The 25,665-nt window shown below is 39.0% G+C and overlaps 1 protein-coding gene across 1 annotated transcript in view; it reads left to right on the top strand.

The window, feature by feature from the left end:
• The first annotated feature begins 857 nt into the window (after nt 1-857).
• Nucleotides 858-25,665, top strand: part of LOC121327704 (cholecystokinin receptor-like) — a 55,885-nt gene continuing 31,077 nt past the window's right edge. The window contains exon 1 of the mRNA XM_041271852.1: nt 858-1,348. Coding sequence (XP_041127786.1) covers nt 1,183-1,348 — 166 coding nt within the window. The 5' untranslated portion in view covers nt 858-1,182. The remainder of the gene's footprint in view (nt 1,349-25,665) is intronic.

Here is a 25,665-nt window from a genome sequence, read left to right as displayed (position 1 = left end):
TGCGCCTCTAGTACTACATTTTTGAAGAACAGCCATCCTTTTTCTGTGGATGTTTTCTCTATTTTACTCCAATTTACTTCTGTTAGTCTCTGTTTCATACCTTCATAGTTTGTTTTTCTAAAATTGTAAACCTTAGCTTTAGTCATTACTTTTGGGGTTTTAAAAAGCACTTCAAATGAGACCATATATACTATAATATACTTTTTTATTTTAATTTTTATACAATACAGTACAGGGTTATTATAAAGTTACTTATAAAGCTTCAGACAGGTTTTAAGAAATGTATAAATCACTGCAAATCCTTCAGCTTGAAACAGTGGGAATTCAAGGTTCAGGGATGTTTCTGCTGAGTCACTGGGCTGCTGGAGGACCTAGCAGGACCTATTCTGCAGTCAGTTAACATTAATTGGAAAGCATTTTTTTTCTTTTTTCTATACAGTATTTACACATAGTAAACACATAACTGTACACTAATTACATTCAATTACTGTAAAATGTACTGTTTACACTTACATAGTTATTCATTCTTCACAAGTTACCAAAGCAGCACAATCAGGTGACCACTCAAGTCGCACGCAATTTAAAAGTAAAAGTAGCATTCAGAAACTGAAATTAAACTCGAAATTTCAAAAACAGTACTATATGCAATACCGCAGAATGTACCGGAAATGAAACACATTTATATAACAGAGCTAATGAATTACGTAGCAAAAGGTAAGTGCATTTACGATCACCGCCACCAGAGAGTACTGTTGTCTTGACTACCATCATGCCGATTCCATTCCACATGAAATCATAGATTGAGTGCCTTTCTCTGTGAGTGGCTTCAAAAGAGTCTGGGTTTAGAGCAGATATCAACAGTTGAAGTCCTTTAGAGTTATCATTCTCACCAGATCAAGAGAACGCCGCATCTCTCAGAACCACTAAGACAGGAAGCAGTCTGCTAGAGCCAAGAGGAAAGAATACACATGCCAGACGATGCTTACTTTTTATAGTGCATTTCTCACAAATTAAGTGTTTGAAGTTGCTTGTCAAAGAGACGAATGGAACTTTAAGAAACTTTATTTAACAAAAACAAACAAAAAAACTTATAAAATAGACAACAAGAAGTAAATAGTTATAGAAAATACTGGATCAGTTTGTAGTGCTGAGCTTGTCAGGTTTAAGGAGAGTAAAAGCGAAATGGAATTACCGACGTTGGACAGGATATCCACAGCGGTCATAGAGTGCATGTTGATACAAAGCAACTTTTCTTCTAATTACACAACGAATTTGACTTTGTATTACAACACCAGCACCTGTGGAAACGGCTCTATGACAAGGGCGATACCACCTCAACGTCCCAAAGGTAAGAACGAAAGCAGATTCAGCGCAGTTACATGTATACATTAGATTAGTTTATATACTACTGATGATAAAATCGACAAATGTATTTTGTCCCGGTTTTGTTTGGTACGTTCGTTCACTCTTGATACTATATCAAACAACACGTTTAAAAACATGATGCATACAGCTCAATATATAATGTTTTTATTAATATGTCTTTCGAAGTCAAACGTTTTAAAACATATAAAGTTATACCAGAGTATTACTAAAACAGACTTCCAGAACACTGCAGTACAGATGGAAAATTGCAACCAGCTGCTTTTTTTTTTTTGCTGGCGTAAAAAAAAAAAAAAACAAGAACTTATAGTTCTATTATAAATGTTTGCTAAATAAAATGTAAATGTGTGCATGGTTCTTATTTTTGCCAAAACATTCCTGTCATCTCGGAATATATAAAATCACATCACTAGGGTTGTTTGACTTAATAATTTGTAAAAAATAATTGTGGAGTTAAACTAACAGTTAAATTATGTTTTAGTAGCTCATTGTACCTACTGTATTTAATTGCTTATTTTAGATATTATGTACAACAAATAAAAGTAGTTCGAAATATAAATCAATCAATAGATCTCGCTAAAATAGTTGAACAAATGTATTATGCGAATGCAGATCTTTTTTATATTTGTAACTGTTTACATATACATCGGGTCATTTTGACGCAATAACTATGAATTTTAACATACTGCATGAGTCTGTGGTCATACAGAATAGTAAGTGGCAACAGCATTTAAAATGGATTTTTGTCACCGCTTATGTAAGCAGTGTTTTCATTATCAGTTATAACACGGTGTTGAATGCAATTTAATCAAAATCTGCAGGTTCTCAGTTTTTTTTTTTTTTTTGATTGATCGAGTAATGCAAGTATCTTAACATGTCACGTTGTTTCAGTGGAGTCGACAATGCTTTCATATTCTGTGCTGTATTTAACAGATCCAATAACAAATGTATATGATTTCACCAATATTTCTTAAGAGTCAAGACCCTAAAAGCTATCATTTAAATAACTAACCTGAGCCACATTGTTGACAGAAGTAACTGAAGATGAATATGCTGTAACTAGCTCAGTTATTTCAAAATGAGCTGGCAAGCTAAACTGCTTTTTTTAATAGAAAGGCAGTTATGTAACAAAGAGGCAAGATAAGATTTTCTCCAGCAACAACAAAGCATGCAATCCTGACATTGAAATCTGGAATATTTACCAACTGCTTCCTGCATAAAATAAAACTTAAGTATGGTATAGAAAACTAGCAAGTGATCTAACATCAAAACTGGAAACTGCTTTTTAGTAAAAGGCTTTAACATCAGGTCAGCTAAAATATCTGTTTACAAAAGAAATATTCTTATTCGTTTTAAAAAGAATTGTAGAACATTTTTAGAAAACAAGAATTGTAGAACATTGTTAGTAAAGCAAATTCATAAACTGTAACCTGTGCAAGAATAACAAAAAAATGACAACATCTTAATTTTATTAGCAAGCTGAAATTGGTATCTCACTGTGCTGTATTCGCTAGACACACCCCTGTGCATAATCCTTTCTTCACTTTTAATCCCCCTTTTAAGCATAATTGTGGTTTGGCAACTGGAAGCAAAGTATACCAAATAGCCACTGGACATGGCATTAGCTAGGCACTTTATCCTTTATTTATAAGGTAAAGGTTTCTATAGATATTAACCAAATATCAAAATACAAAAAAACATAATAAATAAGTACGTTTGTAAATCTGAACACAGCCATGGAAACCACCAACTGTCTGTACATGAAAACTGATGTTTTTTTTTTTTAAATAGGATTTAGTGGAGATTATTCTTGTTCAGTTGCTTTCATAGGCATGCAGTGCGTAGTTTAAAAAAAAAATACATAAAAATGAACAAACACAGTAACATACTCATACACTGTAGCGTATAGTAAACAGAACACACAGATAGCATACACCATATAGTACATATGTGCTGTCTACACAAGTACACATGCACAGATACACAACTGTATATTCAACAAGTACACACACACATATATGAGAGAGATATCAATAAATAGATATATACTTACTGCAAATGAGTGCACTGCTGTTTATAGGCACTGACTGTGAAGCTCACCTTTATATTTTAATAAATACTATGTTTTATTTATTTATTTTTTTAAACTGACTATTTAAAGTATACTTATTTATTTAAAATATTTACCAAGAACATTCATTTAAACTATTGTAATATAGTTTACTGGAGATAAGGTTTTTGTGTAGTCTATTGGATGTGTGGATGTTCCTTTAGTATTTGATACTCAACATGAGCTGTATAAAAGTGTACAAAAACAGCAAAAGTCATCAATACCAAAGGTTGTGTTGCATTTAGCTACCTAAAAGTTTAAACAGTTTCTCATAATATTTTCATGATTTACTGCCTTAATAAAATACAACTGTAATGGTTAGTTTTATTCAGAAGTTTATAGTCACAATCACTATTCGAAGGCAATTTACTCTTGTTCTTTGCTTTGTGACAATAAACAGTCCAGTACATCTAGATGGTTTGTTTTAGCTTTTACAGAGACCTTTGTTATCCTAGCTGCCTTCTGGTAACCTGTCATGTTGAATGAAATGCTTTTCTGTCCTGTTATCATACAGAGAATGCTCAAAACTACTTTCTATGGAATTCCCAGTTAGGTAGTTCATAATGTAAGAATTAAATACTCTGAACAAAAAGATTTTACAAACCCCTTCATTGTACATTGTTCCCCCTAACATGCATGTCAAGTCTCAAGGTCTACCTGTGAAACTCGTGGTTTCTCACAATTTTTACAGTCCTGTGGCTGTGCAGTGGATTCTCACGTTTGTGCATAAGTCTGTTATTGTTTGTGAGGCTGCAAAACCCTTTATACTTGATTCAGCTGTAAATCCAATACAACTGTCCAAGTGGATTATTTGGGGAGGGGCGGGGGTACCCTGAAAAGGTGTACATTACCATTCTACATTCCTGTAGCTGCTACGCAAATTTATGGTATGTCTATCTCTTTATTTCACCTTAATTTTAGTCAGTGATGGGGAGCACCACACACTGTTTTCTTATTTCTGTAAAATGAGGCTACTTTGTCTTAATAATAATAATAATAATAATAATAATAATAAAATAAATAATAATAAATAATAATATCTTAAATCTTAAGAACATAAAGATATTTTATATAGCACCTTTCATAAATAAATATTGCAAAGCGCTTAACAAAAGTGAAAACAGAGAAAAAATAAATAAATAAAACATACAAAATATATTAAAACAGTTGGATTTACAAATGCAATGACAGTAAAAGTCATAAGAATGCCAGTTTAAATAAATTAGTTTTGAAACTCAGAATCACGGATCTCAGAAGGAAGTGTCTTTCACAGCTTGGGAGTATAGGAGGAAAAAGCCCTGGCACCCACTGTACGCAGTTTAGTCAGGGGAACAACCATAAGGCCGGCATTGGAGGACCGCAAACGACAACTAGGAATGTAGGTGGTAACTAACTCAGAAATGTAAGAGGGAGAGGTTCCTCTATTGGCTTTAAAAGTCAGCTGCAGTACTTTGTAATCAATGCAGTATTTGACTGGTAACCAGTGTAATGATTTCAGTATGGGGGTTATTTAACCATCAGAGCGAGACCTCGTCAGCACCCTAGCTGCAGAATTCTGAACATACTGGAGCTTTTGAAGGGTATTCTTTAACACCCCAGTAAGTAAGGCCTGGAGGATACAAAAGCATGAACAAGCTTTTCTGCAGCAGACAGCGACAAGACAGGGCGCAGCCTAGCAATGTTGTTTAGATGGTAATATTCCTAACATGCGGCTCAAAGGTTAAGCTAGGGTAAAAAATGACCCCCAAGTTTCTCATTTTAGAACAAAACTCTGTTAGCACCCCTTCAATGGTCATGTTTTGACAACTGGATTTCCGCAGTTGATGTGGGGTTCCTAATAACATCACTTCAGTCTTGTCGCTGTTGAGCTGCAGAAAATTCGGTTTCATCATAATAGTAATTATGTTTTTCATAATAATAATAATAATAATAATAATAATAATAATAATAATAATAATAATAATCACATTCCCAGACTAACTGAAGATTCTATTAAAACTGAAAATCAATACAAAAAGTATGTTAAACTAATTTGTTCAGTATTTACAAAGAATTATAGATGTATATATTTTTTAAATATTTTACATGTCAAACCAGATCACATATAAACATTAACTGTTTAATGTCATTTTTTTCATTGTTTGGTGTACCCAGACTATTTCTTTGTTTTATTTATTTTATTTTTCGTTTTCACAAAAGGAGCAAAAGCAGACAGTATTTTCTTTTCATGACTAGCTACAGCTGTGTTTTCTTTTAATGTACTCATGCTATTTGTGTCGTTTGCTTTGCTCCCGTTGTGAATAGCCCTTAAGTCTAGGTCAGTGGCCTAGCTGTCAGCCATGTGCAAAAATCTTGTTAGTGCACGAGTTGGGGGAGTAAAAGACAAAAACTTGTCTGTTTTTTTGGGTAACACAAAAAGATACAATGTCAAATACATAGTTGAAAGTAGTCTTTCATTTAGATGTACTGTAGTTGGTTTTGTTGGTACAGTACTATATTTTCAACAGAAGTAGTACTTTAATTCAGAACGATATGATTCTGAAAATATCACGTCAAAAGACGACTTTAAAATTGCAGACTGTAGTGCTCGATAAGGCCCTAATGCCACAGTTCACTTGCAAAAGAAAAAGCACAAAAGCAACTAGAGCTCACAAATAAAAAAATAAATAAAAATGCAGCACAGTATCTAAAACTGTTTAATGATTAACTTGTACAGTGCTGTGCCTTGTCTTGTTCGCTGTTTCTGGAGGAAGCGCTATGTAACTGCAGTGCCCAATAAATACAGACTGATTTGCCATGCCAGAAAAAAAGCGTGGGCTGCAACAGTTAAACAAGTCAATTGTAACATTGAAGAGATGGCCTTTCTATCAGAAAACTAGTGACAGAGTCAGAAATCACATGTAACAGGAAAGTGCATTAATTTGTTCTGGAAAGAGATGGCCTTTATCACTTTACAGAAACTAGTTGACAGAGTATAGAGAAATACACATGGTAAGGACAAGGTTATTTGTTATATATATAAAATGCATTATATTGTGTATGTATATATATATATATATATATATATATTATATATATATATATATATATATATATATATATATATATATACTGTATGTGTGTTTATATATACCTACTCAACACTTTTTTATTGTGAAACAACAGTTAATGGGAAAAAAAAACAAAAAAACTGAAATGTCTTGGTTAGATTAGTATTCGCCCCCTTTAGTGAATACTTGGTAGAACCACCTTTGGCAGCAGTTAGGTTAAGTCTCTACCAACTTTGCACATCAAAATTGTTCAAGCTCTGTCAAGTTGGAAGGGGATCGTTGGTGGACAGCAATCTTCAAGTCTTGCCACAGATTTTCCAGTCGGATTCAAGTCCGTGCTTTGACTGGGCCACTCTAGGACATTCACTTTCTTGTTTTTAAGCTACTCCAGTGTCGCTTTGGCTGTGTGCTTGGGGTCATTGTCCTGCTGAAAGATGAATGTCTGTTCCAGTTTTCAGTCTTTTTTGCAAACTGGAGCAGGTTTTCTTCAAAGATTTGCCTGTATTTAGCTCCATCCATTTTGCCCTCTACCCTGACAAGCTTCACTGCCTATGAAAAGCATCCCTATAGCATGATGCTGCCACCACCATGCTTCACAGTAGGGATGGTGTTACCTGGGTGATGTGCTGTGTTGGGTTTGCGCCAGACATAATGCTTTGCATTTATGCCAAATAGTTCAATTTTTGTTTTGTCGGACCACAGAATCTTTTGCTACATCTTTTCAGTCTCCCACATGCCTTTTTGCAAATTTCAAGCATGATTTTACACAGGTTTTTTTCAGAAATGGCTCCCTTCTTGACACGCTTCCATACGGGTCAGATCTGTGGAGTGCCTCAGCGATTGTTGACACACGGACAGTTTCTCCCATTTCAGTCATGGAATGCTGTAGTTCTTTCAGAATATCTTTGCTCTGAATGCACTACCCAACTGTGGGACCTTAGAGACAGGTGTATTTAATCTGAAATCATGTGAACCACTTTTATTGCACACAGATGGACTCCATTTAACTTATTGTGTGAATTCTGAAGGCAATTGGTTGCACCTGAGCTTATTTAGGAGTGTCATAGCAAAGGGATGAATACTTATCTAATGAAGACCAGGTTTTTATTTTTAATTGACTTGTTTTTTCACTCCCCATTTTTTCACACATTGAAAGTGTTGAGTAGGTTATGTAAATCAAAGGGAAAAAAAATCCCATTTAAATGCATCAAAATTTCAGGTTGTAACACAACAAACTGTGAAAACGTCCAAGGGGTGGGTGTGTGTGTGTGAGTACTTACTATAGGCACTGATAATGGGGATTGATTTTATTATCAATACAAGGACGGTGAAACGTGACTGTGGAAGGGTGGTGGGTAATTCACTGACACAGGAGACAGACAGGTGAATTTGGCAACACCGCACAGGTGCCCAGTTTTATTTCAGGGTGCTGTTTTTTCTTTAGTCCCGTAGATGGCGCTGTGGGTCCGTGGTCTGATTTACTAACGATGGTAAACAGAACCACGGGCATACCAAGCGATGGTACACAATACCGGCGCCCTTGCAGGTGCTTTGAAACAATAATTCAAAACAGAAGGCACAAAGAAACAGGGAAAATAAAACAGTAACAAAAACTACAAAGAAAAGGTGCTGCACTTTGCAGCGATATCCTGGTCGCCGCTGCCCGTGCGACCCGGATCACCGTCCTCACTACCGGCTCACTATCCTGCTCTGATATACTAATCAGGGGTCTGCCCAATGGTTCCCCGCCCTCAATGTCTCGCTCTGAACCTCCGTTTCTTTCTCTCCCACTGGTTCTCGGTCGTTGACCAGCGCTTCCGTACTCTCGGCGCGTTTAACAGGGCAGAGCTGAGGAAACAACAGAGCGTTAATTTATAGGGCTAACAATCTCCCAAGACGTGCCTCTCAGCCATTCAGAGAGGGGGAAAGTCCACACACCCACTTTCCCACCTCCCCGTGTCACTGCCATGACTCACAGGCGGTTGTTGGACGACTGCCGCCCTCTTCCTGCAGCCCGTGAACACGCCAGCAGAGTCAACACAGATCTCTCCCTGTTACAGTGACTGATATGTAAGTGCTGTCCCAGAAGGCAGAACGACGTTGGGCCGACCGTATACCAACCATGGGCCAACATGAATCCCATCATTAGCCTACTTCATTAATTTCCTCCCCTCCCTCTCCTTCTCCTTCTCCCTCTCCCAATGTAATATAGAAGATTTGTAACAAATAGATTCAATTTGTTGGTTTTAGAACAGATGGCTGACGTGGGTGACGTCAGACCAGGAACTAAACACACAGGAGAACTGATTGTGGAGTGTAATGAACTGTTTTGCTCACGTTTATTCATTAAACAAAAATAATAACAAACTGTTAAAGCAGAAACAAATGGCCCTATGGCCAAACAAACAAACCTTCACCAGCGTGAATAGCAATATGTTATATGCATTTCTCATTGTCTTGGTTTACATGCACTTGAAAATTGACTCTACAGTCATAACTGTGTAACGTTGTCATGAGACTACATTGTGAAACAGCAAAAGGATGTCCTTTTGGCAGTGCAACTTTAAGGGCAGGGTCAATCGATTTTCTGTCGATTTTCTGTCGATTTTCTGTCTAAAAATGTCTGTAAAAACCCATGTAAACCGGAGCAGGAATCGTGTTTGTGGCTCACGAGGATTCAGTAGTCAAGGTTCAGTTTTTCTGACTTAATATCATGTAATCTCCAGCAGAAAAACATACACTCCCCAGCAGAGAGACACACACACACACAATGTACATTTCTGAACTACTTCAACACTAGAACCACCGCAGTTATGCTCGTACCTACAACCACCGGTACATTTTAAACACCATCAGTATTAAAATGAAAGACAAACTATCGGATACAACTCAAAAGTCTTATTCAAGCACATCATATCAAACATCAGCACAGCGGAAACGCTGTATTTAAATGAACAATTAAACATAAAAGGGTATATTTTCTAACTTACCACATATAAAGCACTTCTTTAAAAAATGTAACTATAATAAAAGAAACATTTCAAAAGAAACTAGTTTGTTAACAGGTATGTGCACGTACAAAACTGTAAAAACAAAAATAGTTTTTAATCTAAAACAAAAGTAACACAATCTATCTTGTGTGTACACTCGCAGCACAGAATCCAGGTTGAGCTGTAGCTTTGCAGTTTTCTGATTGAATTGTTTCTGCTGAAGCGCTGTGGCTAGCTTCAAGATGAAATCTCCTACCTTGTACAAAACGAAGGAATTGATGACTGCCAGGTCGTGTGTGTGTGGGTGTGTGTGGGTGTGTGTGTGTGTCAGTGCCTTGCAAAAGTATTCAGACCCCTGACCAATTCTCTCACATTACTGAATTACAAATGGTACATTGAAATTTCGTTCTGTTTGATTTTTTTTTTTTAAAACGCTTAAACTCAAAATCAATTATTGTGTGTGTTGGAGAGGTAACCAGACAAAAGTCAGAATGTGCGCAACACGTTAATTCATTTCTCTTGTTAAGCTCTCCTCATGATATTCAGAGTTGTTCTTTTCCTACTTAGTAAGCAGACAGACATTTAAATATCCCCTCCCCTAAATGACTATAAATTGAGTAATCTGCATTTTCCTAAATCAGAACTGCATAGCAACTCATTTTCTGAAAAGTACGGCAAACAGGTCGTGAGGAAAACTGTCATCACTTGTGCATGTAAGCGCCGGCATTGTTACTGTTCACATTAAAAATTGGAAAGTTGTTCTGACAATTCCCTAGCTTTTGAGCGTTCATCAGAGTGATGGGAGAATATCACACACAGTGTTTTTACTGAGGAGTGGCTGGATAACTTCAGAATGTCAAAACTGACCTTTTGACTTCAACTGCCTCAGACCACAAATTGAACGGGAGGATACTCAACTGAGAAGGTTAGTATTGCTGTAAAGTGTGTATTGAGTTATTTGTTTTTTCTTTGTCTACATATTTGTTACTTACAAATACCTTTAGATATAAAGTATAATCAGTGTTTTTGTGATAGGGTATGTACACTTTAAACCGTAGCATTAACTGTATTTGCAACAGTACATACTGTAATAACAGCTACAAACCATAACAGCTACATGCCATAACACGTACTCTAGTTTTATGTGATTCTGTTACGGCTATATGGGCACCCCAGAGATTTATTATACTGTTAATACGATGCAGGCAGCGACTTTGGAATCACAAATTGGAAATCATGATCCGACATAAAATTTAACACATAATGAAAAAGTATTAAATTATATTGACATTTATTACACCGTGTAACAATTTTTTTTTTTTTTTTTTTTGGTTCCTGGGTAGTAAGTGTTATTTCCTAATTGCTTATGTCTCAGAAGTATAGAAAATGGCAATTATTCCCCACAAACTTTGCTTTTGTGACCAGGACAGTGATATTTTGAAATTTACCTATCATTCCAGATAGATTCAGTGCTGAATAAACTTGGAGTAACTTCTAGAACTTTCCAGTAATATAAATAGTAGTATAAATACAGGGGCCTTAAGGCCACCAGTTCAGTTTAGTTCCAGCTGCCTAAGTGGATACATATCTGCATTTTTCTGAGATGGCATCAAGAGGCTGCAATGTTGGCATTCCTGATGGGTCTCCAAGGCGGTTTTACCAAGTTTCCCTGCTATCTTTGCCTTTGGGACAGCAGGGACACCAAGGCGCACTACCACAGGTGGGACTGGCCACAGCGGACCGAGTTCTCTGTGGGGAGGAACAACGTCAAGTGGGAGCCACTGGTGGACCCCCGGAAGGTGCTGATGCCACCACTGCACATCAAATTGGGCCTTATGAAACAATTTGTCAGAGCTCTAGATAAGGAGTCGGCAGCCTTCAAGTACCTTCAAGACTTCTTCCCTAAGCTGTCTGAGGCAAAGGTCAAAGCCGGTGTCTTCGTCGGACCACAGCTAAAGAAGATCCTGGAGTGCAATGAATTCCCCAAGAAGCTCACTAGTAAGGAGAAAGCGGCTTGGAACAGCTTTGTTGCAGTAGTTCGGGGCTTCCTGGGCAATCACAAGGCCGAAAACTATGTGGAGCTGTGTAGAGACAGTCTGTAGTTCAAAAAAATAATTATTATTTTATTATAAATACACAAAAAAAAGGGCACAAGGGCCAAAACAAAGCAATTTAAACACAAAAAGAAAGACTAAAAGCAAAACTAACAAAAATAATAAATGTCCAGGCTGGGCAATGCCTTCACTGGATTTATCAAAGTTCAAAAAAATCACACACCAAAAAAACCACCAACCTGCTTCCTCGGCTCCTTCTCCCAAATGAGAAGCAGAGGCCTCCTTTTATGTCAGGTGGCCGGGTGCTGATTTATCGTTAATTAACCTAATCAACTAATCAACCCCAGCCACCTGAACATAATAAACCCAGGCAGGTAGGGGAAGTTAACCCCATCCCTGCCAATTTAAAAGGGGCAGAGCTTTGCTCTGCCACACACCTCCCCCCATGTACAACGTACACCGGCCGCAATCGGCCAACTCCCCCCTTACCCCCACCCTCCCCACCCCCCAAAAGTCCAGTTATGTCCCTTGGGTGGGCTGTTATGGTGGGTGGTGGTGGGCGGGGTTGATGTCGGAGCCCCCAAGTCTTCTTTGGTTGAGGGGGCCCCTTATCTCCAAGGTAGTACGGCGACCTGGCTCCCTCTGGTGGCGGAGGCGGCTGGCGGCTCCCTCTGGTGGCGGAGGCGGCCCGGCTCCCTCTGGTGGCGGAGGCGGCCCGGCTCCCTCTGGTTGGGGAGGCGGCGACAGCGGCCCGGCTCCCTCTGGTGGCGGAGGCGGCGACGGCGGCCCGGCTCCCTCTGGTGGCGGAGGCGGCGACGGCGGCCCGGCTCCCTCTGGTGGCGGAGGCGGCGACGGCGGCCCGGCTCCCTCTGGTGGCGGAGGCGGCGGCGGCCCGGCTCCCTCTGGTGGCGGAGGCGGCGACGGCGGCCCGGCTCCCTCTGGTGGCGGAGGCGGCGACGGCGGCCCGGCTCCCTCTGGTGGCGGAGACGGCGACGGCGACCCGGCTCCCTCTAGTGGCAGTGGCGGCGACGGACCCTCGGCAACCCTAGAAAACAAAAAGGAGACACCAGCAGTCCCAAGCGATGCGGAGCAGCAGGCAACCCCAGGCGATCCAAATGTGTCATCCCTGAGCGGAGCGGGTGTGGCATCCCTGGGCGGTGCAAGGCAGGCATCCTTGGGCCATAGCTCCTCCACTCTCGGGCTCTGGGAGCGGCGGCTCCTCCCTCTCGGGCTCTGGGAGTGGCGGCAGATCCTCCTCCCTCTCTGGCTCTGGGAGCGACGGCAGCTCCTCCTCCCTCTCTGGCTCTGGGAGCGACGGCAGCTCCTCACCCCTCTCTGGCTCTCGGGAAGGCGGCTCACCCCTCTCTGGCTCTCGGGAAGGCGGCTCACCCCTCTTTATTGGAGTGACCGGGGCATCTCCCATGTCTACCGCCAGGTAATTAACCACCATGAGGGCAACCTCTGGGAAGGACACTGGGTGGTGTTGTTCCTCCCACTGTTCCCACCTCTCCCCATCTCGACGCAACAGTGTGTTGATAACTATGGGGAGATCGTGGACGAGGTCTGCCTCAGGGTGCATCAACCAGTCCCAGATCTCCTGGGACGGTGGTGAAGGTGATGGTGCTGGAGGTAGTGGGGTGGCCCCTGATGCCCGGGGTGAACACGGCACCTCTTCCTGGGCCTGGTTGTAGGGGCATCCTGCCCAGTTGTGGCCGTCCTCCTCACACCGGCCACACCAGTTTGCCGGTGGCACGTCTGGGCAGGACCGCCAACGATGGTCCTCCTTCCCGCACCAGGAACACCAGGGGAAGAGGCTGGCTGGGTCCTCCAGCGGTGGCTGCAGCAGCTTACATTTCTTCAGCTGCTGCTGCTTTTCCTGCCTTTGCCACTGTATGCTCTTCTTTCCCTGTCTTTTCCCAATCAAAAATTATCCCAAAAATTCCACAAAACAAAACAAAAATACTGCTCTGAGCCTCTAGGTGGCGCTATCCCACTCTGACAAGCCGGTTGAGACTCTGGTGAAGAACTATCGCACAATGGGCTGTAGGATGTCCCTCAAAGTCCATATCCTTGATGCTCATCTTGATAAATTCAAGGAGAACATGGGAGCATACTCGGAGGAGCAAGGCGAGCGCTTCCACCAGGATATACTCGACTTTGAACGCCGCTACCAAGGACAGTATAACGAGAAATATGATGGGAGACTACATTTGGGGGCTGATTCATGAAAGTGATTTACATTATAATCGTATATCTCGAAAAACTACTCACTTCTAAATCTTTTGTAGTCATTTTTGTATTACTTTAGTATAAATACATGTTAATTTGGATTCATATGTTGTTTTTTTCTGACTTTATGTGAACGAAAAGACACAAATTCGCCCGTTTTCTCATTGGAAATAGGTAAATTTCAAAATATCACTGTCCTGGTCACAAAAGCAAAGTTTTGGGGAATAATAGCCATTTTCTGTACTTTTGAGGCATAAGCAATTAGGAAATAACGCTTACTACCCAGGAACAAAAATTGTGTTACATAGTGTTATTGTTGTTTTGTCAGATATTAATTATTTTACTTACGTTATTATTACTTCCGATTTCGCACTGGCGAATAAATAACTGAGAGTAATACAAAAAGGTGGTATATTGGAATATGACTTTTATGTTTTTTAAATTAGAATAAACACATAACACTTTGCTGCATGATAGCGTTTACGTGTTTTATTCTTATTGTAGTCTTCTTCATTTAGTGAATAACAACTTACCACAGCAAAAAAAATGGATGGTTCCTGTATGGAGAAAAGGATGCAGATTATTAAAACCGTAATTTAATACATTTTCATGACATTAAAATAGTTTACAATTATTGTGAGGAAAATAACTTACAGGGTTTAAAAAGTTATTTCAAATGCCAAACTGGATTGTACACAAGAAAAGAGCTCATTATTAAGACTTGAAACTGAAATATGTTTTAGAAAATGTTAACCTTTATAATTTTTTTTTTCGGGAAGAAAATCGTTTACCTCACTGTCAGACTTGATAGTCTTTTAGAAAGAGGTTACTCTTGAGAAAGTCTCTGAGAAAGAGGTTACTCTTGAGAAAGTCTCGTGAGGAAGAGGGCTCGTGAGGTGTTTGAATGTCGGTTTAAGGTTGGTCGATGGTTTCTCCAACACAAGCAGAATTTTTAAATAGCCTTGTTATATACAGTGCCTATAGGAAGTATTCACCCCCCCCTTGGACGTTTTCAGTTGTTAAAACCTGAAATCTTGATGCATTTAAATGGGGTTTTTTTTGTCTTTGATTTACACAACCTACTCAACACTTTCAATGTGTGAAAAAATGGGGGGTGAAAAAACAAATCAATTAAAAATAAAAACCTGAAAAGTCTTCGTTAGATAAGTATTCACCCCCTTTGCTCTGACACTCCTAAATAAGCTCAGGTGCAACCAATTGCCTTCAGAATTCACACAATAAGTTAAATGGAGTCCATCTGTGTGCAATAAGAGTGGTTCACATGATTTCAGATTAAATACACCTGTCTCTAATGTCCCACAGTTAGTCCATTTATTCAGCGCTTGTCAGGTGCGTCGGGTCTAATTTATTTTCACACGTGCTGTTTATTTTACACGCGGTGTTTAACCCTCCTATTATGTTCTGAATTTAGGTACATCTGTTATGTTTTGGGTCATATTGACCTGGTGCAATTTCAAACTAATTTAACCAGCCTTAAACTGATTAACTGTTTTTATTTGCAAAGGTTGTATGCTCTTTTAGCTCAGGAGCTGTGATAAAACTTCTTTGACTGCCAACCTGGGAGCTCCTCATTTTGGAATGTCTTTACCAGTGAGTTGCTGTTGCAATACTGACAGAGAAAATTAGGCTGTGCCTTGTAGATATGTATTGTTTGTTTTTTTGTTTATAAACATCTCCAGGCAGATGCAGCCATTTCCAGAGATGATGATGATGATGATGATAATAATAATAATAATAATAATAATAATAATAATAATAATATTAATAATATATTATTAAGAAGTTTGTTTTATTCCTGCACACAAATCTACATAGATAAATGCCACGGGTCACAGTGACCCGAAACATCTTATTTGTATACATGACCTGTTCTAAAAAAAATAAACATCTCAAAGGTTCTGTTTTCTGTGTATAAATTCATGACCCCAAGTTAGGAAAAGTCATAAAATACTATACAGCAAATGAAAAGAAAAATAGCATTTAAGCTAATTGGAAACTAGAGTCGGGTCAAATAGACCCGAAACCTAGGAGGGTTTATATATATACATTTTTTTTCAGAGTAAAATAGGTTTAAAAGGCACACTGAATAGCAAAAGAACACTCAGTACAGCATCTCCAGCCATGCCCCACCCCTTGTTTGCTCTAGTCCTCTCCTGATCACTCTATTTATCACCAAACTCCTCAGTAATGAGATCCAAGTCATTATTTTATTACTATAACATCTCAAATATTCGTTGAACACTGGATGCCGAAGCAGCTATCTTCTTTGTTTATGTCCGTGTTATCACTGTGGTGCAGGGGCTATGTATATTGCTCAGAGACGCGCCCTGCTTTTCCAGCTCCTATCAGTCTCACTCGGTCATTGAAAGGTTTTTTCTGCTTTTTCCAAAGAAGAAGACTAGAGACCTGTGCTTGACATCTTTTTGATGATGTCTGATAGGGTCTGACATTGAACTGGAAAGGGAAAATTGTAATGTCGGACATGGTCCAACATAGGACCGCAAAATGTTAAAATCTTTTGAACAATTAAGAACAGACTTTCAACTTCCTCAGACTGATTTTTTAATTTTTTTAGATACATACAACATAGACACTATCTATTTAAACATAAAGATTGGGGTGTAGTGTGCAAGGCATATTTGTATTTTGACTAGTTTAAATTGTATTAATTGAATACCTTGTTTTGAATTCAAATCGTGTAGAACCTGACCCTTATTGAAATGATCAGACTAGACCACATTTCTAGTGAATACAAAGTAACAGTTTTATTAGAAATAAAACTAAAAAGAGGAAAAATTAAAGGTGCAACAACTAAACTAAGATAATACAGAAAGGAATAATTAACTAAACTAAACAGTACAGAAAATAAAGTTCAAACAACAACACCCCCACTACAGCTGGTTGATTAGCGATTAGCGATTCAAAGCAATCTATGGGAGATTCCCTTAAGAACATAAGAACATAAGAAAGTTTACAAACGAGAGGAGGCCATTCGGCCCATCTTGCTTGTTTGGTTGTTAGTAGCGTATTGATCCCAGAATCTCATCAAGTAGCTTCTTGAAGGATCCCAGGGTGTCAGCTTCAACAACATTACTGGGGAGTTGATTCCAGACCTCCATTTGTGACCCCTGGTCCTTGTTTCTTTTTTCAGGCTGAAAAAGTCCCTTGGGTCGACACTGTCAATACCTTTTAGAATTTTGAATGCTTGAATTAGGTCGCCACGCAGTCTTCTTTGTTCAAGACTGAACAGATTCAATTCTTTTAGCCTGTCTGCATATGACATGCCTTTTAAGCCCGGAATAATTCTGGTCGCTCTTCTTTGCACTCTTTCTAGAGCAGCAATATCTTTTTTATAGCGAGGTGACCAGAACTGCACACAATATTCAAGATGAGGTCTTACTAGTGCATTGTACAGTTTTAACATTACTTCCCTTGATTTAAATTCAACACTTTTCACAATGTATCTGAGCATCTTGTTAGCCTTTTTTATAGCTTCCCCACATTGTCTAGATGAAGACAGTTCGGAGTCAACAAAAACTCCTAGGTCTTTTTCATAGATTCCTTCTCCAATTTCAGTATCTCCCATATGATATTTATAATGTACATTTTTATTTCCTGCGTGCAGTACCTTACACTTTTCTCTATTAAATGTCATTTGCCATGTGTCTGCCCAGTTCTGAATCTTGTCTAGATCATTTTGAATGCCCTTTGCTGCTGCAACAGTGTTTGCCACTCCTCCTACTTTTGTGTCGTCTGCAAATTTAACAAGTTTGCTTACTATACCAGAATCTAAATCATTAATGTAGATTAGGAATAGCAGAGGATCTAATACTGATCCCTGTGGTACACCACTAGTTACCACACTTCATTCTGAGGTTTTTTCTCTAATCAGTACTTTCTGTTTTCTACATGTTAACCACTCCCTAATCCATGTACATGCGTTTCTTTGAATCTTTGAATTTTGACTTTGTCAAAAGCTTTCTGGAAATCTAAATAAACCGTGTCATATTCTTTGCAATTATCCATTATCGATGTTGCATCCTCAAAAAAATCAAACAAGTTAGTTAGACGCAATCTCCCTTTCCTAAAATCATGTTGACTGTCTCCCAGGACCCTGTTACTATATAGGTAATTTTCCATTTTGGATCTTATTATAGTTTCCATAAGTTTGCATATAATAGAAGTCAGGCTTACTGGTCTGTAGTTACCTGGTTCAGTTTTGTTTCCCTTTTTGTGGATCGGTATTACGTTTGCAATTTTCCAGTCTGTTGTTACCACCCCTGTGTCAAGAGACTGCTGCATGATCTTGGTTAGCGGTTTGTAAATTACTTCTTTAATTTCTTTGAGTACTACTGGGAGGATCTCATCCGGCCCAGGGGATTTGTTTATTTTAAGAGCTCCTAGTCCCTTTAACACTTCTGCCTCAGTTATGCTAAAGTTATTTAAAACTGGATAGGAACTGGATGACATGTGGGGCATGTTGTCAGTATCTTCCTTTGTAAAAACTTGTGAAAAGTAATCATTTAATATATTTGCTATTTTTTTTTTTCTTCATCTACTATTCTGCCATTTGTATCTCTTAAACATTTAATCTCCTCTTTGAATGTTCGCTTGCTGTTGTAATATTGGAAAACATTTTGGAATTGGTTTTAGCTCCCTTAGCAATGTTCATTTCTATTTCTCTCTTGGCCTTTCTAACTTCCTTTTTGACTTGCGTTTGCAGTTCTGTGCACTCTTTCTGCGTACTTTCTTTTTGGTCCTTTTTTAATGCTCTGTAAAGTGCCTTTTTTCGCTGAATATTTTTTTAAATTGATCTATTAAACCATTTTGGCAATTTAGTTTTACATTTAGATTTGTGTACTTTAGGGATGTAATTGTTTTGCGCCTCTAGTACTACATTTTTGAAGAACAACCATCCTTTTTCTATGGATGTTTTCTCTATTTTACTCCAATCTACTTCTGTTAGTCTCTGTTTCATACCTTCATAGTTTGCTTTTCTAAAATTGTAAACCTTAGCTTTAGTCATTACTTTTTGGGTTTTAAAAAACACTTCAAATGAGACCATGTTGTGGTCTGAGTTTGCCAGTGGTTCTCTGACCTCTGTTTTAGTTATTCTATCTTCGTTATTTGAAAAGACTAAATCAAGGCATGCCTCCCCTCTAGTCGGTGCCTTGACAAATTGTGTTAGGAAGCAGTCATTTGTCATTTCCACCATTTCTATTTCATCCTTGGTGCTACCCACCGGGTTTTCCCATTTTATTTGTGGGAAGTTGAAATCCCCCATTAGTATGGCTTCTCCTTTGCTACATGCATTTCTAATGTCATTGTATAACAGATTATTTTGCTCACCGTCTGAATCTGACGGTCTATAGCATGCTCCTATTATTATGCCCTTTGAAATTTTGTCCGTTATTCTGACCCATATTGATTCGGTTTTATTTTCTTTGTCCAGGTTTAACACCTGGGCTTCAAGACTGTTTCTTATGTATAGCGCTACCCCTCCTCCTCTTCTGTCCTGCCTGTCTTTCCTATACAGTGTATACCCACAAATATTATATTTATCCCCATCACTCTCAGACAACCACATTTCTGTAACACCTATCACATCATAGTTACCTGTTAGTGCAGTAGCTTCAAGTTCTAGAATTTTGTTTCTGATACTTCTAGCATTTAGATAAATACATTTAATGGTTGTCCTACCTGAGTTGTTGTTCTTGTTTTGATGCGGTCTCCCTTCTGTTTTTTTGTTGATTTCTCCCCCCTTCCTTTCTAGTTTAAATGCTTCTGAACCTGCTCGAGGATCTTTTCTCCAAGTAGACTGGTTCCCTTGTTATTTAAGTGCAGTCCATCCCATCTATACAGATAATCCTCGTTGTAGAATGTGGTCCAATGATCAAGATAGGTGAAGCCTTCCCGTGTGCACCACATCTTCAGCCATGCGTTTTGATTAATTATTTCCAGCTGTCCATATGGTCCTTTGCAAGGTGCCGGTAGTATACCAGAAAATACCACAGTTTTGTTTTTCTCTTTTAATTTCCTTCCTAGCTCTCTGAATTTGTTTTGCAGGGATTTTGGTCTGTCTCTTCCAATGTTGTTTGTACCGATGTGGACGACTACTACCGGGTCGTCTCCTGTTCATTCTAGGAGCCTGTCCACGTTCTCAGTGATGTGCTTGACCGAGGCTCCCGGAAGGCAGCACACTGTTGTAGTAAGGGGGTGTGAGGGGGGTGTGAGGCGAGAGTGTATTAAATGGAATGTCCAGACAGTAATTTATGTGTACAGAAATAAAATGATTTATTTTTATTTTCTATACACCACAAAAAGGAAAAACAAAATGGTGTGAGGGAAGGAGTGCAGGGGTGAAATCCAAAACAAACTGATGATGACTCGTCTTTAATTTGTCTTCGTGGTGACCATAAACAAAAAAAAGACAAAAGAAATGTTAGTATTTCAAAAAAAACCCGCTGCACTTTTCGGACCAACCCCGAACACAGTAGTACGTTCCCTTTAGTATGTAATGTCCCGCCTCTGTAGTCAGTGGAACACCAATGCTGACACGTGTCCTTATCCTTCACTTGACTCCAGTGGCTGGAATTTACATACTCGTACTTCCGCCCCTCACCAAGGTGCCGCCCCTCAAAAGATGACTTTTGCCATGGTCACGAGATCTTGGTAAGGGAAGTCCCGAGTTGGTTTGATGCCACCTACTGTCGGGAGGCTAATCACAGGAAACCCCTTTGACTCATCACAGGTCCAAACTGCGAATTGAACTTGCTGTGTTTCTCAATATGGAGTCCCCAACAATCATGACCTCTCTTCTTTTTGCTGTCTGGTTATCACTGTCAGTGGGGTCCTGGATGTTGTTCCTTTCGTTCTCTTGTTATTATTTCTACTCATCAAAATTCTGAAGTGACTCAAATTTGTTGGTTGTTTTGATTTCTGGTGGTTGTATGTGCTTGACGAAGTTTCTTTTTTTCCCTGCTTCTGCCTACCTGAACCCAGCTGTTCTGACCTTCTATCTCCCTAGTGGCTTTCAGTCTGTTAGGGGTGATGCAGACTAAGGTTACAGCTGCATTCCTGACAGCTATTTAAGACGAAGGTTAGTCTTAACAGAGGTATCATTAGTAACACATATTCACTTTCGTTAATATTTGATAATCAAAGCATCGATAAATCAGTCTCATATATATATAGTTCCAGTTAAGAAGGCAATTCTCACTCTTGCGAGGTAAAGACGCTCTTTGCGTCCAGACAGACTATCAAGAATTATCTGTTATCAAGACAGCTAAATTTGGATTCTAGCTTCTAAACGCAGAATGATAATTGCCTTATGAAACTCACATCAATTTGTGTAAATCACATACAAACAAATACTATAGTATTCATAACTCAAAGCATGAATTGAAAGCAATAATACTTTTCTTACATTCCACTCAAAACAAAACATTAATTTTACTTTAAGTTCTGCTTATTCTCGGATTTGCGCTGCCTCCTTCAGCTGTTCTGTGTCTTCAACAATATAGGCGCTCTAAGCTTGCCCGCCGTCAAGGTCAGCTAGGTTCCGGGGTCTGCCTTCCTCGCATTTCGTCTCCACTTCAGGGTACGAAATAAATGTCTTTGCAAAGAACTAAGAGCCATTAACTGTTTAGATATTCCACTGAAACAGCAATTCCTCCACAAGATGTGCACTCTTCGTCCGGTTATGTCTGGGATATTCCACCGTAAACTCCGGCACTGCTAGCTCAATAAATTGAATATAATTCAATTTATGTCGACTTCAATTGTTTATCCAACTCTTTCTCCGGTGATCAGTCGGGGCTAAGTTAGACAAGTACTTTATGATTTTAGACGTCTCACGCAGTGGACTCCCACACCAAGGCAAACACTAGTTATCTCGTATTAGAGTGTCCAAAAACTGTATCTCTGTCCCAGCTGGTCGCAAGCTGGATCTCCAGGTTATCACTGTTCAAAGATTGGTTTGTGTATTGGAGCTTGGATTTTGTGTCAGGAGCGTTGTTTCAATGTCGCGCTCATACTTTTGTAGGTCTCCTTCTCCCCCTGGATAGTTGGGTTAATTTGGGCAGTGCCTGAGCCCACGTGAAGTGTTTTTCATTGGTTGTTCTCATACCAACGCTGCGCCTTGTTCTCCATTGGTCCGCTATTCTACCCTGTCGGGTAGATTTATGACACAGACTGGTTCTTGTCTTAAGTGTGAAGACACCTAAAATTGTTTGGTTTGTGGCGCCGAATGAGTCATTCATAGATGGTGAAGATAAGCCATGTGTCCAGTATTTAGTTTACGACGCTTTTTAAAAGCATTCTTTGTTAGTGGGGGAGTTGGAGACTAGAAACCAAGAAGACACAGAATGGTTTAAGACTCCCCCTATATTCCAATTCTGTTACTTTCATGCACAGAATGTTATGATGACCCCCCCCCCCCCACCCCGACACTACAGGGGAAAGTAATGAAAACTCATTCACTTATTGAGCAATACTTTATTAAAATCCAGAAAGTGGAATATAGCGGAAAGCAGCACCATTTCAGAAACCTGCGTTCTGTGTTGGTTCCTGTTTCTGGTCTGATGTCACCAACTACAGCCATATTTGTGACAACCTGCCACAAATTGGATAGGTTTTGGGAATCTATTTTCCAGACCATCAATAAGGTTTTTGGAGCAGTCCTCCCTAGGAGCCCCCAGATAGCAATACTGGGAGTAATGCCTGAGATTGTGGAGGGTAGACGTTGCATATACTTGCTCCAAGTGTTATTTGCAACTGGAAAAAAAAACTATCAACTAACAATAACATGTTTACAATATATTCACTGCCTAATGGCTTTACTTAAATATTCTTATAATAGATGTTAAACATTCTCACTACACATTTTAATCCTAGAGTAACAGCAAACATAGAAACTATTTTATTATACTCCAGGGTGTGTGTTGCTGACTGTTGTATATTTTATAAATGTAAAGCTGTGTAAATTCGCCTGTAAACTGGTGTGGTTCGTGTCTTTCCAATGGAATATGCACAAGCTTGAGAAGCTCTTCTTGAATCCTGCAGCTCGTGCATTCTGCTCGAGACCTCGTAGGTCGCAGTATCTGTTCGAATTGATGCTCAAATTTATCTGCATTCAAGTCGCTCGCTCGACTCTCACTCTGAGTATGGGCTACTATTTATGTTTTCCAGGAATCGGGGGTCACCCAGACCAGCTTTCTGTCATCACGGCTTCGTCATCACGAGTCCAAAACTTGCTTTTCTATCCACTATCATCGCTACATATATATAAAGTAAATGGCACTCTTCCCGAGTGCCATAAATCACATTAATTCATGCAACCTTCTGTTACTCAGAGCTGTCGCGTCAAATGTATTTTTGTTCCATGAAATGCATCTTTTAGTGTTGTGTTTATTAGTAGTAGTAATAGCAGTTGTGATTATACAAATAATTACAGCAGTAGCAAGTGTTGCAAATGATATTACTGAGACAAATAGCCTATAGGGGGTCACATAAATAAATAAATAAATCAAAAATAAACCACCTATGCCTTTTCAATTTGTAATCCAGTTTAATCTGAGAATTGTGCATTGTAATGGATTCTAGTGGGTTTTGTACTGCTCTGTTGAATCTCTAAATACATGATACAGTTAAAAACAAAACAAACAAACAAAAAGATTACAGCATGATTGGTTTAATATACCTATAATTTTTGTAATAAATAGTATGGGCATGCTCTAATTGTTACAATTTGCTTTACTCCACCTTTTGTTTGGCAAAGTGTTTGCCACTAATGGCAATCAATTTTTCTGGCAAACTTCAGACAAAGTGTTTGCCATTTGCAGCAAACAATCTGTTGGTTGCCAGAGGTTTGCTTTAATGTTAGTACTACTGGCAAATGACTGCATACCTCTGGTGACATTTTGTGGTTAACTGTTTTTAGTTTCCTGCAAACTTGCGGGACATTAGCTACAAGCTTGCCACAAACTATACACTTTTGTAAGGGTTAATGAGCCCTTTTTTTTTTTTTGCGAAAGACAAGTAGTTTTTTCTAGCATTTTGTCCCTTGGGACAAGTTTTTTTCTTGCTCATTTGCCATTTTTTTAACTGTCACGCAACTTTTGGTGAGGCAGTAAATAAGTGCAAGGTATTTTTTTGTCATTTCTAGCGAATACGAACATCTGATTTTTGTATCCCAGGCCTGTTTTATTACCTTCATGTTAACAGTAAAACTAGAAGGCTGTTGTGTAGAGGGGTAAGACTGTTGCATTAACGATTAATAATTTTCATTTTATCCAGTCGTTCATCCTTTCCTATCTTTTGGGGGTAGGTGGCAGTGTGCCACTGTGGGTTTTGCGTAACCATTCATCATATTCATTATTCAGTCATTGTTTGAGGGCTTTCTTTTGGGGGGTGATGGCCCACACACCACTTCCTATCTGCGGCACTAGCTAACATGAAATCGTTCGTGTATGCGCTAGCTGGCTAGCATTGTGGGTAGCTGTCGAGCGCCTAGGGACAAGGTCTCTGGCCAAGTTAATTATCATTGTTTGCACATTTTATTTAGATGTAAATTCATTTTTGGTCTTTTAGACTACAACTCACAGAATGGGTTGAAGATTACGTCAGATTCTGGTTAAATTCCTACTTAGACAGTAAGTTGATGAAGATCTTTCTGGTCACTTTGTCCTTGCTAGGACAAGGCTGACCTCCAAGACATTTTTAAATAGGCGTTGGCCTCTCCTTTGATGTCCAGTTCTAACATGAAAGGCATTTGCCATTTAGGGTGGATCATGGTTTTTGTGTTAGAGGTACCAACATATTGTTAAACATCTTTACAAACTAGAAATAAAACATGTTTTTTTACTAGCTTCTTTAAAGAGAAACTGGATTGAACCAGATACTTTGAAGCTAGGGTTAAGACAAATGGACAATTAAGCAAGTGATAAGAGATTTGTGTCTTTCCCCCTGATTGGTTTAAGGAAAAATCAAGATGTCATTGAGAGACTGCATGTAAACTGAGAATACTGAAATGTTGTTTGTATTGCTCTGATCCGTGCTTGGAAAGATGATACCTGCAAACTCTTGTCACCATGTAACCTTTAAGATGTCTGGTTGTAACTTTGCAACTCAAACATTATCTTCAATAAACTTTACTTGCAGTGCAGTATCTGGACTCGAAAAGAAGAAGACTGCGACTTCTCTTTCCTTTCTTCTTTTATTTCTTATCTTAACAGTCGTTATTAATTTGTCTGTTCAACTAAATTCAGTTCATTCACATTGCGGATTATCTATCCAGAATGTTGTGTTATTGTTTTTTGCACTCCAAGCGTGCTGTATAAGAGGAACTTAAAAGCTTTAAAAAGTGACCTGCATTACCTAATGCAGGTTCTACCAAGCTTGAATGCATGGGGGTTTATAAAACTAGCGCACCTGAAGCTCAGAATTCAGAGTTAATTTATCACCTACCAACTAAACAGAAAATTGATACGAAACAGGATCATTACAATATATGATAATGGCTTGAGGGAACTAAGCCTATTTAGATTGGACAATTGAAGGGTTAGGGGAGAGTTGATCAAAGATTTCAAAATTTTTAAAGGGATAAACAAAGTGACCAGTCACTATTTCAAACTTAGCACAAGGCCAGAAAAAAGGGAACTTCATATTCTAAAAATATATTCTGTGGTACTGCATGGGCTGGACAATGACAAATGAATATATGTTTGTACCGTACAACAAGAAATGTTCCATTCAAAGCAGTCCCAGGTAAATAATGGGCTGTGAAAATGAAGTACCGTATTACTTCAAATTGGAGCCGCAGCATTTAT

This window comes from Polyodon spathula, chromosome 15 (assembly GCF_017654505.1).
Source record: "Polyodon spathula isolate WHYD16114869_AA chromosome 15, ASM1765450v1, whole genome shotgun sequence".
In the NCBI taxonomy this organism is placed as follows: domain Eukaryota; kingdom Metazoa; phylum Chordata; class Actinopteri; order Acipenseriformes; family Polyodontidae; genus Polyodon; species Polyodon spathula.
Note: the sequence above shows the minus strand (reverse complement) of the source record. Positions and strands in the feature narration are given on the sequence as shown.